Source organism: Nanorana parkeri, unplaced genomic scaffold (assembly GCF_000935625.1).
Source record: "Nanorana parkeri isolate BGI_ZX_2015 unplaced genomic scaffold, ASM93562v1 scaffold663, whole genome shotgun sequence".
In the NCBI taxonomy this organism is placed as follows: Eukaryota; Metazoa; Chordata; class Amphibia; order Anura; family Dicroglossidae; genus Nanorana; species Nanorana parkeri.
Window position 1 is genome coordinate 597,805 of NW_017306931.1, and position 14,286 is coordinate 612,090.

Here is a 14,286-nt window from a genome sequence, read left to right on the forward strand (position 1 = left end):
ATATTACCCTCTCTATGTCTGAATGCCAAACCGTTTTGATCAGACACAGCTCCAGTACTACATCCTAAGAATGTTCAGAAGGGCATAGCAGCTTTATTTTTTCTTTAAGTGACGGAGTCATTTTATTTAATAAGTGCAAAGATTAATTGCATGCGATAACAGAGTCACTTTAAAATGCTAAATTTAGCACCCATAACCATATGCTCTAATTTTCAAACAGCATGCTCCAAGAAGGACCTTTAACCTCCCTGGCGGTATGATTTATCTCAGTATTTTTTTTTTAACTTTTGAATTTCTCGCCGGTTCCGCCCCCCAGCAAAGCTGGCGCTCGAAAGGAAGGAACCCGGAAGACGCACGAGTGTGGCTACCGCTTTTGGTACAGAAAATTTACCCCGCGAGCCACACTAGGGATTACCGCCAGGAAGGTTAAGGGCCCATTTATACAGCTGTGTTGCAGTAATGTGCGCCATGTGCATTGGTATGCCGTTGTGACATTTTACCCAACATATGGTAATGCACTACTGCATGTACCTGAAAATAGTATGCACCTTTTTGGTGCTTTAGGCAGCCCGTTCCAATGCTTTTAATGCACATATATTGAAACGGTGCCTTACATGTATAGCTTAGCATGTCGGTTTCTTAGTACCAGCTAAAAAGGCAATTGTTTCATGCTTCAGGATGTCAATATTTGTATAAATGACTTTGAGTTTTCTGTAGAAACCACAGAAGACTGTATACAGATTTAATATGCCTAATAACTCTACAGTTGTATAGAAAGCTTGGGAATAATTTGATAAAACTTGAAACACATAATTGCTTTGAAAATAGAACCTTTTTATCTTTTCAGAAGGACTTTTATCTGCTTTTTAACTTAATTACTACACAAGTCATAGCAAGATTGTGAATGCAGACAGAGGTCACAATTGACTGTATCTTTATTAATGCAATTAGAACACTTAAACACAGAGTGAATACAAATGGCGTGTAGTACATGTACTAAATGCCGTGTGTAGGCTTTCTCCTGTCATTACCTTACTGCGGTGTTTTAATGCATCTTCAGATGTCTCTTATGGGGATACAGTATTCTATAAAACTGTAGGAAAGGAAGAGCAGAGCAATTCCCAGTGCAGCAAATTGCGTTTCCATTTGCACCTGCGCTAGAAAAAAAAAATAACAGTTGGAATTATAAAAAGTTATGGCAGCAACTTTACATTTTTTTTTTTCTCGACTGCACAGAAGTCCTGTTAATGTGAAGTTGTCTCTTTATTCGGCATTCCAATTGTGTTTTTGCAGCTAGTTACAATGGAATGTACCTTAATGGAATGTACCTTCGACTATCAAGTAGTTACACTGCACCTGAAACAGCTTTAATTTTCAAGATGTATTCTTATAGCAACATACCTATAATGAGCTCTTGTGACGCCATTAGGAAGCCATTTTGTTTTCAGCATACAGAAGCCTTCGCATAAGATGCTTATGACGGCAGTTCATGGCATTTTAGACCTATGCTGGCAATTATTAGCCCACTTTGTTGGGGAAAACTATTCCCAGGATGGTAAGGCATCAAGATCACTTTAAAGCCTGCCCCCGCAGCATATTATATTCTCCCTTTCTCTTCCCTGCTGCTCCATTCACCACCTAAAGCAAAGGAGATGAAACCTTGTGTAACCTCTTAGTAAATCCCTGCAGTGCTTACCCAAGGTTTAGGACTCTACCCCCATCTGACATCACTGTGCCAATTGCATAATTTCTCCTCCTCAGTGTACTGGAGCTGAAGTGGGTAGAATTGCCAGCTCTGCTGACAAGTCTGCATTATGCAGCTTCATAGGTTGTAGTTAAAAGCATCATTAAGTTCTATTAAATTATTTAACAACACTGCAAAGGAAAGGTCCACATTTATTTTTGCCATTTTTGCTATGTGCTTGTTTAATCACAATTTCCATCCTCCTCACTGATTGCACCTACACATATTGTATACCGTTTTTTGCAAGGAGTGAAATACAATTTTAGTGTGGAACAATTTTAGAATGTGGTATGTTTGTCTCCTAACTTTTTAATAGCCTCCTCAGCACTATATTTTCTTATAATATTTTTTATTAAACTGATTTATTTTTTTCCTTTCTTTTTCCAAATGTTAATTTTTTTTTAAAAAAGTTAAATTTTTTTAATCAGGGGGCACTAAGAGGTTTTTTTTGATGCAAAGTATTCTGAGGAGATGCTATATTCTCCTCAGAGATACTTTGTATCACTTTTGTAATACACTGAACCGACGTGCAGCTCCACAACACTGCAAGCTGAGCTGTAAGCTGGCTCAGTGCCTGTCACAGCTCTGTGATCACAGTGATTACCTAACGCTGTGATCACAGTGCAGGGACACCTAATTTGTTGTTGAGGGTATCCCTCCGACTCTGAGGGACCCACCAACAGCATTAACTGAATGTGGAGGGCCCAGCACTCATTGTACCGCATCACTGGATTATTCTGTCACCGGTCTTTAGGGAATGTCAGTCTGGAAGGGGTTAAACATGGGAGGTTTGCACAGAGTAATCCCATGTGCAGGTGTAAAGGTGTATTTAAAAAAATATATAAATAACAGTGTCCTACTTTTTAAATAACCACAAAAAAGGATAAAGCGCACTCCTGTGGGCACACTACAATTAGGTGACTATTGTGTAAGGGTGTGCAGCAGCTCCTCGGTACAGGGAGAGGACCCTGTCTATTCAAAATTGCAGATATGGACAAAGCAGGACAGGAGCGCGACTACCAAAAGGACGTGGATAGGTATATGCAGTACAGATTGTAAATGGATCTTTGTATGTGAAAAATTCCGTGACACTGTTAATAGTGGACAAAGGGACTTACAGTTAGAGGCTCCCCCGTGATCTATATGCCGCCCTCCTTTGGAAGGTCCAGGATCGCAGGAGTGTCACCGGTGGTGTAGCAGGCTGATCAATTGGAGGTGCGGATCCGTATGGCCACCCACGGACTCGGCTGGCCAGGCCGAGCCGCGTCGGTCAAAGACGGAAGAATGGGGAGGAGCTACACGCGGCTAGGGCACGCCGTGCGTCGTTGGTCTGGATCGGTTGCGGTGTGGGCGGTGGAGGTCTCAGGTGGTGGTGGTCGGGTGTCTCCAGTGGCTACGCGTTTTTCGAGGAATCCCTCTTTATCAAGCCTAAAAGCTGCTGGAGATCACAGGAGATTTTACTGTTTTTAAATGAAACAGGGGGAGGAGTGTGGTTCCGTTGAGCCTGGTGATAGGCTGCCGCTAACATGAGGGGGGAGTGGATTAGCAGTCTGGGTCCGCCTTGAGTGCGAGCTGTCAGTGCTCGAACTGCTGTGGATATATGGCTTTAGATGACAAATCATTTTTATTTGGGGCTAACGTTTAATTGGAGGGGATCTGATCTATAAACCGTATGTAGCGCCAGAACAATACTATTTGATAAAATATTTATTAAATGTGTGTGAAAAACTTTAATTGATGTTAAAAGAATTGGGAATCGGTGCAGTGGTGAACTGCCCCTGGGTGGGTGAAGTCTAAAAACGAGTCCATGTGTGTGATCACATGGACACGTATGGATATAAAAGTACATGCCTACTCCCATAAGTGCATGCACCCATAAAATCCAATAACAAATTAAAAATGTATTAAAATAAGTGTGTACACATACATGTGTACATACATATATATGTGTGTGCACCCACGTGCAAATGGACCTAAACACACATGTGTATAGAAATGGTCTTGTTATAAAACGCCTACCAGACGGACATTTTTAAAACATCTCTGTATCTTGATAGCGCCCTGTAGGTGTGTATTGGGGACTACCCCTTGTTCGCTAAAACATCTGAAAAGAGGGAGTGACTATGAAGAATGTCTTTTTAAATAAACTCTCATGTTCCTCCTGGCTGTACGACCCCGCTGAATATGATGCTGAAAACCCCACCTCCTTAAACCCCAACAGGCAGAAAGCAAACTGGAATGCAGAGATTTTATATAAAAGCGGATCCTTTATGCTTATAAATAAAGTTCTTGCTTGATATCTTTAGCCAATTACCAATTGTAGCAACCCTGAAAGTAACCTGCTAATTGTTACTTTTTGTCAGTCACCATCCATTTTCAATTGACATTTTGACGAAACATAGAAGTTGATTGAAAAGAGCTAAGCAAACATTATCACGCTAATGCAAATTGTGACATCGACCCCTCAAGTTTCACTCTAATGAGGCATAGTATAATCTATGATAACACGTATTTCAGATGTCAGGGTGAGCCTTACAGGGTTCACGGGCGCTAGGCCCAAAACATTGATCCATAAATCTGTGCAGTCATATATTACACTGCATCATTAATTTAAAGAGTGCTGTGGTCACTGCCTCCTGTATTTTCAGTTGCGCCAGAGGAAAAATTACTCGGCTGGAAGAAATGATTCGCTGGGATGCAGAATTAATGTGTATGCTTCCAGGTGATGAGGAGCCACAGGCTGAAGATATGTTTTGCATAATATATTATTCTTGTACTGTTTGCCTAACTCTAATTTAAACCTAATGCTGAATTGTGTAGTACAGTGGTGGAGATGTGGTGCCTCTGGCAAAACCCCTGCAGGGTGGAATGGTCAGCATTTGACAAGCAATGTATGTGGTCTTTTATGCCTGCATGTCTTCCATGCTGGATCATCCATATTTCTCATAAGTGTCTGCTGCAAAACAAAGGCTTCAAGTACGCTTTAAACAATTGCCTAAGCTAGAATACAAATTGCTATACATATAAAAGCCAGTAAGAGTCATCTATAGAAAACAGTAGACAAATTAACTACAATGTATTGTTTTATGAGAACACCGTGCTTCAATGAAATTACCAAACAGGAAGCCAGCAAATATCGGACACATTCCTAAACCGTTGAAATGACAATATTAACTATTATTTCTCTTGATATAAAATGACTTTTAATGCTGGATCAACAATTGTTAAACATTGCCAATTTAAAGGACCAACTTAAAAGAGATTGTATGGTGTATTTTCAGTGAGATTGTACTTTAAGTTATTATTGCAGGGTTTATATTAATAATAAATCAATAAAATGTTAAGCAATTTTTGATATCTTTCACATTTCTAAATGACTTTTCCATTCTTGCACTTGTCATTGTTATGGTATTAAATGTAGAGATTTACTACTAGAGGAACACTCAAATTGCAATAACTCTGCCTTCCATTTTTATAGAAAATGTGTAAAGGTTCAGTACATATTTTATTAGGATGAAACCAAAAAACATTTATTTAAAACCTTTTACAGGTTTTTTTTTTTTCAATCAATTAAATATGAAATTTTGCTTTCTCCTTTTGAGCCAGCAGGTGGCTCTTAAAAGCACTATTTCACGCTTCCAAGCTTAACATTTGATGATTTTTTAAAAATATAAAATGACTTGTTTACACTCAGAGAAATGAAGCCTCAAAGTAGGCAGCATTTGTTTTGTTCACTTTATCTAAGCCATAGTGCTTTAGGAATCCTCTGTTGTGTATTAAAGGGTATCTAAAGCCAAAACATTTATTTTAGTTTTGAAAAAGTGGAGCCACCGCATCATGTTTTCATTTTTGCCTGGGTCCGCACTGCAGAGATTAAACCTCTATTTGTCTTGGTGACCATTGTCACTGGGAAATAAAATACTAAGAAATCCAATATAAAATATAGTTGTCACTGAAGCAGGATGTGAGGTGAAATGTTTCAATGTGCGTGTGTGTCCCATAAAAAAACAGTAACCCCCCACCCCCCTTCAGGGGGAAGGTAATTGTTTTCCCCCCCTGAATTTACACTATATGGCCAAGGGCTTGCAGACATCTGACCATCACACCTAGTGTATGGCCAAAAGTATGTGAACACTTCTTAAATTATTAAGTTTAGATGTTTCCAGTAAAGGGAACAGTTAATGCTACAGCATATAAAGACATTTCAGGCAATCGTGCCCTACCAACATTGTAGCAACCGTTTTGGGGTCCTTCTCTGTTCCAGCATGAACCTATCTGTGTGCACAAAGCCAGATCCATAAAGACATGGATTGATGAGTTTGATGTGGAAAAACTTACAGAGAACACTGAGCCCTGACCTCTGACCTGTTGAACAACGGGATTAACTGGAATGACAACCGCGAGCCAGGTCTTCTCATCCAACATCAGTACCTGATTTCACAATTGCTCTTTGGCTAAGTAGGCTTAAATTTCCACAGACATTTCAAAGTCTTCTGTAAAGCCTTCCCGGAAAAGTGGAGGCTGTTATATTAATGCAGATGTTTGTTGAAATGGGTTGTCCAACTTTTTTTTTACAGTTTTCAATTAGAGTGTTATTTGTACAAAATTACTGTTTAGCCTGTCCAGACTCTAAAATTCTAGACAAAACACGTCTATCCTGGACATATTTCATGTACTTAAACCGTTATTTCGCAGCTTTTCGCAGTTTATTCATATGTCTCATTTAGAAGGCGACATGGAGAAGAAATCACTCTATGACCTTTTCCCATCCTTCTAAGTTCCTGCTTGCCGTTCTTTCATTTAATACATTTGTCTTTGGTAATTAAGAGCTGTGTTAGTGAAACTAAGTAAATAAAGGGCATTAAGTAATTCCCAGTCAATATCTGGGGGAGGGCAGACACTTCTTCAGTGGTGGATTAATGTATGCTTGAAGAAAGAGTCAATATCTTATAGATTTTTCTTTTTGTCTTTTCGGTAGATCATTCCTTCCTATCTGAACCATTCCTTCTGAGTTCCATGTACATTTTTAATCCTTTGTTTTTCTCATCATGTTAAATTGATGATATATGAAAAGAGTGTCATTCAGCTCCTGTATGATCATGCTGAAGTTCTGTAATTGATTGAAAATCCCTTTAAGTACCCAAAGGACTAATTCACACCACTGCCTCAGTCCATGGTAACAAGCTGTGTATGTATGTTAACGCATTGGCATTCTTTCTAAATCACACCCCAATACACATTCACAATAATGTACCTGTGCTATATATTGCACTACCACATAGATGTGAATGCTTTGTGCATTTTGGGGTCCTTCTTTATTTCAGATATATAATGTTATAAGAATTAGAAGCTCTTTCAGATTTTAAAAGCAGAAGATTTCACAAATTTGAAAGCAGAAGACACGGTGTACTGGCGACAGTTTTCTAATGGATTACTGTAGCGCCATCCACTGGTTGTTTTAGTCCCCTACCTAAAGGGTATACCAGTCTCATTTAAAGGAGAACTATGAGGTGAGTGCTTTTCACTCACCTCATAGTTCTAGCTGACCTTTGACAATGAGACTGTCACAGGTCGGCTCAGTAGATCGGGAGGTGAGCGAACACATACCGGCGTTCGCTCACCTCTCGATCCTGTCACGGCTCTCTGCCGTGACAGGGGAGGGGCTGGATCCCTCCCTCCCCGCTCCGATCCGCCAGCGCTGACTGGCGGAACGGAAAGGGGAGGGTGCGGGTACAGCTGGCTCTGCCTCTAGTTAGGCAGAGCCAGCTGTCAGTCACGCAGGTGGGCGGATCCCGGCACAATTGTCTATACTGAGCCTAGGGTGACGGGAGGACGCTAGTTTGTGTCCTCCCGTTACCCTAAGGAGAACTATGGGGAAAAGACTTAACCCCATAGTTCACCTTTTAAAGCACACCCTCGATCCACTTACTGAACACGTTCGCCGTGCTCATCTGTTGCTCTGTCAGAGCCAACGTAAAATACCGGGTGTTTCTCGCTATAGGGGTGTATGAGACCTCTGCCATGATGCAGTGCTCGGGCCTGAGTGACCAATTGCCAGTCTCAAACACTGGCCCATTAGGGAAAGTGTGGCATAATGAATAGTTTCTCCCAGGCATGGTACTTACACGGGGGTTTAGAACTGCAGGGGAATGTAGAAAAGGGAGTATAAGCCCTGAATGGTCAAAGTCATGCACTAGTAACTGAACCCATAACTAGTAGTGTGCGCACATGTTCATACTGTTTATTCAATCAGCATCCAAGAAGTATTTTTTTATGTGTGGATTGTAATCTTATATGGGCAGAAATTTCACTTGTATTGTATTTTTATATGGTTAGCTATGCAATTATAGGTTCAATTTGTTTCACACCGCAGTATTGTAAAACTTTGTACAGTGCTAAGAGAAGTGGTGCAATAAAACTTTGTTCATCTTCTGTAATATTCTGTTAAAAAAAAAAAACTGATGAGGTTCATAGCACATTCTTGTCCATTATGTTCTCTGCCCAGTGCTCTGCATGTGACCAATAATGTCTCACCACATTACAAGAGATGACACACTCCTGTAAATAAGAATATTTGCATAATCGGATCAGAATCCATCCTGTTCAGTGTAGCTAATAAAGCAAAAAATACCGCAGTTCATTCTAGGACAATCGTCACGGGAGCCACTAAAGGCAATTTCTCTATTTATATTCGCTCTTCAAATATGGAACAATGCAAATACTCCTTTTAAATGTCATTCAGGGGGTTGTAAATGCCATGTAATGGCAGCATTTCTTTGCTTGTTTGGTAGTTTCAGTAACACATGTTTCTCATTGTACAGTTACAAGGCTTGCAGAGTCAGCTGGAGTTCCTGGAGCAGTCGATGGTGGATAAATCTGTAGTAAGCAGACAGGAGGCTAAAATCCGAGAACTAGAAACTCGGCTGGAATTTGAGAGAACACAAGTGAAACGCATGGAGGTGAGAAGCGACCCCGACCCCGTCCCTAAATGGTTTTAATTGCATTAATTGTCATGTTAGCATGCTTTGCATGGACCTGTCTCTCGGTTGATCCATGTTCTGATAACAAAATCAGATGTCCCAGTGTCCTGCGGTTGACTGCCTAGTCAAATAATACTGTCATTGCCCTGAATTACATATTTATTGTCCAGGCCATATCCAGTAGAGGTGCAGTGGCTGAATTCTAAACTTAGATCACATGCAGCACACATGCTAGTAAAGGGATCATGTGTAAATACTAGACCTTCAGTACTTTAATTTTCCCTATAAGATAGCAAATCTTCTTTTTTTTCCACCTTAAAAAAGGCACACCGAAAACTAAGATAATATATATATTTTTATTTTTACATGTGGCAGCCTTTTGAATCCAAATGGAGTACTCCATTCATAGTCTGATGCTGTTTTTCCTACAGAGTTTGGTTGGCCGGTTAAAAGAAAACACAGAGAAGCTGACAGAAGAGCGAGATCAGCGAGCTGCTGCAGAGATCCGAGAGAAGGAGCAAAATAAGAGGATACAGCGACAAATCAGAGACATGAAGGAGGAAACGGGAGAACTGGCCAAAAAAGAGGCAGAAGCCAGTCGCAAAAGACATGAACTGGTAATTATAGATGTTCTGTTACAGTATGCTTTCGTATAACTTTGATAGTTTGGGCTACATCTGATAAAAGTGGGCCTATAGCAAAGACACTGTTGTGGTCCTTGCTTTGTGGACCAGTGAATTGCCTCCTATCAATAGGAGGGGCAAGAGATACTAGTGTGGTACCGCAAGTTTCCACAGCGATGTCACATGCTGATGTTGAGCTATTATCAAAAATTAAAAAAAACTTTATTTAACACTTTCACTTCTCTATGCAATTTTTTGTATCTTGAACGTTCTACAGTGTTTTTCAGAATGTTTATTTCTATATTCTATAACATTTATTATATTTTACAGTACATCAGTTGAGTCCATACCAGTTAAAAACATATTTATATCCCAGCCTCATGTTACTTCCCTCCACACAAATGTTTGTGTGGAATTCATATTGGATGGAGCACAGCACAGGGCTTACAACAACCGTGGTTAATACATACTGCTTTGTTTAGTCTTTACAATCAACAGTAGTATATGTTTACATTGGAAAGTTTCATATATCTGTTTCTGCAGGAGATGGATCTGGAGAGCTTGGAAGCTGCAAATCAGAGTTTGCAGTCAGATCTGAAACTTGCCTTTAAGCGCATTGGAGATCTTCAAGCTGCCATTGAAGATGAGATGGAGAGCGATGATAATGAAGACCTCATTAACAGGTAAAGAACATTTTGATTCTGTTATGGTGGTCACAAACATTGCAGCTTCTTTAGTAATAGCAGAAATTCAGTCTAATATTGTATCAGCTGATTTGTTTCTCAAATTTCATTGTCAGCCATGTTGGAAACGTATTCAGCCATATTTTGACCACAGTACTGGACGTCGGTAGCCTTTTTACTAAATTCCATTACATTGTAGCAAACAGCAGAATTATCCCACTGGTGACTGGCTGTGGAGACACTAAGCGAGTCTTAAAAACATTGGGCTTCAGTTAAAAAAGTGAAGATTCGGGGAACATTGTCCCGAACAGCCTGTGTCCAACAAGATACAACCATGTTTTCCTTTTGCCGGGTTGTTGATGGGCCACATGGACTGGTCTGAACATTCATTTCTTCAGACACTTTAATAAATAAGTCCCGTTGCTGTTCCATTTTTCATGTTGCTTTTCTTCTTTCATCTGACATTCTCTCATGTTTTACTTTATTTCCATGTTTTCAGTCTACAGGACATGGTGACCAAGTATCATAAACGCAAGAATAAAAAGTGAGGACATGGTGCTGCTAAGTCATGTTTTTAAATTGCCCTTAACCTCAGCATGCATTAAGCAACAATAACTCCCCTGTCAAATAGCTTCCCTGGAAAGATCCCTTCCATAACATAACTGCATGGTTCCTATCTGACCCAGACAGGTGCATGGCTGTTTCATTAATCCCATTGACCATGTTATGAAGTTGTCTTTTTAAAAATTTGAACTGCATAGCTTGTTTATTCTTACAGCAATTTACAACATAATATCAGTTTACTTGTTGATTTGAACTTTGGGATCGCTGCTTCACACACTGAGAGGCAGTCTCCTGCCCATCTATTTAGGCATTAGAGGCACTTTTTCTTTTAATTCCGATTGCGATTCAGTGATATAGATTTGTGAAACCCACTGTATTCTGTCTGCTACAATAAAGGGACCCCTTGCATTCAGTTTAGATTTTGCTCATAATATAAAATAAATGGTCTATCAAACTATGACAAATATGTCAGCTTGGGAATGCTACAAAATGACCTAAATATTGGTTACTGATCCTGTGTCTAACCAAAGGATTATTGTTAATGCTAATCTGACTTTACTGACAGGAGACAGTGACTCTGGAAGTGATCAGCCTGGTCAGTCTGAGTGACTAGGACGCAGATCACATCCTATTGGCTGCCTTCATGCCTTGTTAAATTGAATAGTAATGTTGGTAATTATGATGGGCACCGGAGTAAAGATGTTGGGTAGCGTTTAATGTTTTACTACTGTAGTTGTAGAGGATATATCTTTTTTTGGTGGTATAGTTCCTCTTGTGCATTCCCAGTTTAAATGCTGTTTAGTCACAGGTTTCTTGCATGATATTTGAGTAGTAGAGCATAATGTAGTTTAGGAGAGAGAGCTCAGAAATTCCTATTTTGTCATACGCTTATATGGTACCTTGGCCTATTCATTGTTCGATGGTTGTGACGGCACGTTTTTGTTTTTAGAGTTCAAATAACATACTTGGCAAATCTGATATTAATAGGTCTATTCTCTAAAGGGTGAAGAGTTTGGAGAAGGCAGGAGAAGTGAACAATCTAGGACACACTTGCTGATTTGGAAAAATTCCCCCATTCAGTTTACCTTCCAGTTCAGCTATGTTGTCCTAGATTGTTCACTTCGCCTGCTTCTCCTTCTCATCATTGGGCCCTAGCTTAAGTCCAGCTCCAGCCAAATCACCAATACACTTTCTTGAGTGGTAGAACCTCTGTGAGGTATGTATGCTTTGTGTGTCAGTCTGTGCTAGGTACACCATTTTCCCTCATTCCTTGTACTGCCATGATTGGACGTGACTATATATGTTCCCAACAGATGCACAGGTAGTAATAAAACAACAATAGAGGTTTGCCTCTCTATCTACTGCCCAACCAAAATTTCTGGCTGGAGTTGGGCTTTAAGAGAGGAAGACTTTCCCCTTTTACCTGGCAGTAGATAAAACCTGTAAAATGACAGATTAAAAGAGTAGTTATTCAAGTACTAAATTAGTAATGACTCGCTGTTTTGGTTAAAAAAAATTTCCTCTACAATTTTTGGCATGTTGGAGTTTTTGAAAGCCTCTTACTGAGAAGTGTTTGTATGTGGATATTAGGTTTAGCTAGACCCTGCAGACAATAACCATTAGTCCTCCAGTGGTCACTCCTACATACAATTCCTTGCATCTCAAAAGTGCTGACAAGTGATTTTGAACCTTGGCATGGTTGTTTCTGTAGCCATTGCACAAATGTTTACGCCTTGTTTTTATTCCTTTTATAATGTTTCAGAAATAACTGTTTATTGTGTTTCCAAACTTTGTCAGGTTTGATTGTCCTGGGATTGTGGGTATCCTTCAATTGTAAACTTATGAATTTATGTTGCTAGAAAATTGATGATAATGAGTTACCGGGCAAGATATAGACGTTACAATGTGTCTCGTGTCTCTAGACAGTAAAAAGCCTAATGTCGGGGAGTAAAATGCTGATTGCAGCTAATGCCATGTACCCGTTTCCAGGCATGCTTTCAATTTGAGCAGCGTTTGTCCCATTCTCCCATGAGAGCTCTCGGCTGCCTCGGTTGTAGACAGAAGGGAAAGGATGTGAAGAAGAGGAAGACACAAGGGGGTTAAGGGGTGAAGAGAGGTGGTGTTGCTGTTTACACTATTATCCAGCCAAGCAAGAAAAAAATTATTTCCATTTACTAGCAGTGCAGCCACAGTTGTCATTCCCTCCACACATAATGAGAGTAGGAGGCCGCTCTGTATTCAGACGGTGTCACCAGAAACTGCTTTAAGCATGCAGGGAATGGATTTAGCAAATCTCCACAGCGGTGTCGGAAATCAGATCAGCAGTATGCCAGGGTGTGGGGGGAGGAGGGGTGGCTGACAAATGTTTCTATGTGCCAGGAGGAGGTGGCAATTTATAGTACAGCTACATATGTCAAGCAGATTTACAAGTTTGCAAGGTCCCTGTGTAGGTGTAAGTCAAATGGGAAGTGATTATGGCCGCTGGTTCCCCCATACTTACTTTAAACACACTGTTTACTTGGTCCATCAAATTGTTATTCATCTCCAAGGAGAAAGTCGTTAAATAAGGCCAATTCTTTAGCTGCCATCACTTTCCTCACTCACTGCAGGGGACAGTTATTATTTTTGAAGCAGATACAGGACTATATTTCCCGCTTGTACGTTCTTCTTGTGGAAGCTTTATAAACCTGAAACAAACAAACATTTTTAACTTAAATAAACTCTGTCAAGGATGGCAGAGTTTCAAATTGCTCAGTTAAAGTTCATTTATTAGAGAGATGCTGTTGGATAAACCATTTCTGTTTTAGAGCTATAAAGCAGAAATACTTACTTTCTAGTTGTTAAACATCATTTTCTTTCTTAAAGATTATATTTGTGGCTACAATTCCCTGGCTATTATAAGGGAGTTTCACTTTGAACCCGGGTATTCATTACATACAGTATACATTGTGAGGGCTTATCATCAAACAGTTGTGTATACACCAATGTCTGTCTACTCACCATTCTCTGTTTAAGGGTATTTTGGCCCACTTTTTTTTGCCAGCAACGGAAATCAAATAGAAGCCTCCCCATTAAGGCTAAGTCCACTATAACTACATATTTATAAAGATGACCGACTGGCCAGTTCTGCTGTCTTTCTGTACAGTATCAAATTGGAGAGTTCATATTAATAACCACACCTCTCTAAACAGGACTTTTGTGCTACCACATTGATTGGTGGCCAGTGAGCCCACTTTCACTCTTTGGCCTGGCCTCAAATCTTTAAATAAACAGGATCCATATTCCTGTTCCATGCTCATAACTTCTCAGAGGTCTTTTTAAAACAAAAACCGCCACAACCAAGGCAGTGCATTTCTCTCATTTTGGGCTTCATAATAGTTGTGCCAAGTGATGGAGCAATTTATTCCAGCAGGAGAATTTTATTTTAAAAAGCAGGTGGGCCACTCTTCTGGTGGACACCAGCAGACTTGACTCCTGGTTGTCTCTAATAAGCCTGAGGTCTTCAGCTGTGAGAGCTTTCTTGCAATGTTCTCATGTCTAATTACCAATAACTGTACAATGGCTGACTCTTGTTTTGCTGGAATTTGCATGTCTACCATGCACAAACAGAGCCAGGACCTTGGAGAAGCAGCTACTCTGATGTTAGATGATAGTGATTCATACAGCCACTCAGAGCCTTTGCCTTAACAGTG

General features: G+C 40.0%; 1 protein-coding gene across 1 annotated transcript in view; it reads left to right on the top strand.

Annotated features, from left to right (window-relative positions):
- Positions 1-14,286, top strand: part of MYO18A (myosin XVIIIA) — a 305,757-nt gene that overhangs the window by 285,276 nt on the left and 6,195 nt on the right. The window contains exons 37-40 of the mRNA XM_018563429.1: positions 8,566-8,703; positions 9,156-9,341; positions 9,891-10,030; positions 10,530-10,574. Coding sequence (XP_018418931.1) covers positions 8,566-8,703; positions 9,156-9,341; positions 9,891-10,030; positions 10,530-10,574 — 509 coding nt within the window. The remainder of the gene's footprint in view (positions 1-8,565; positions 8,704-9,155; positions 9,342-9,890; positions 10,031-10,529; positions 10,575-14,286) is intronic.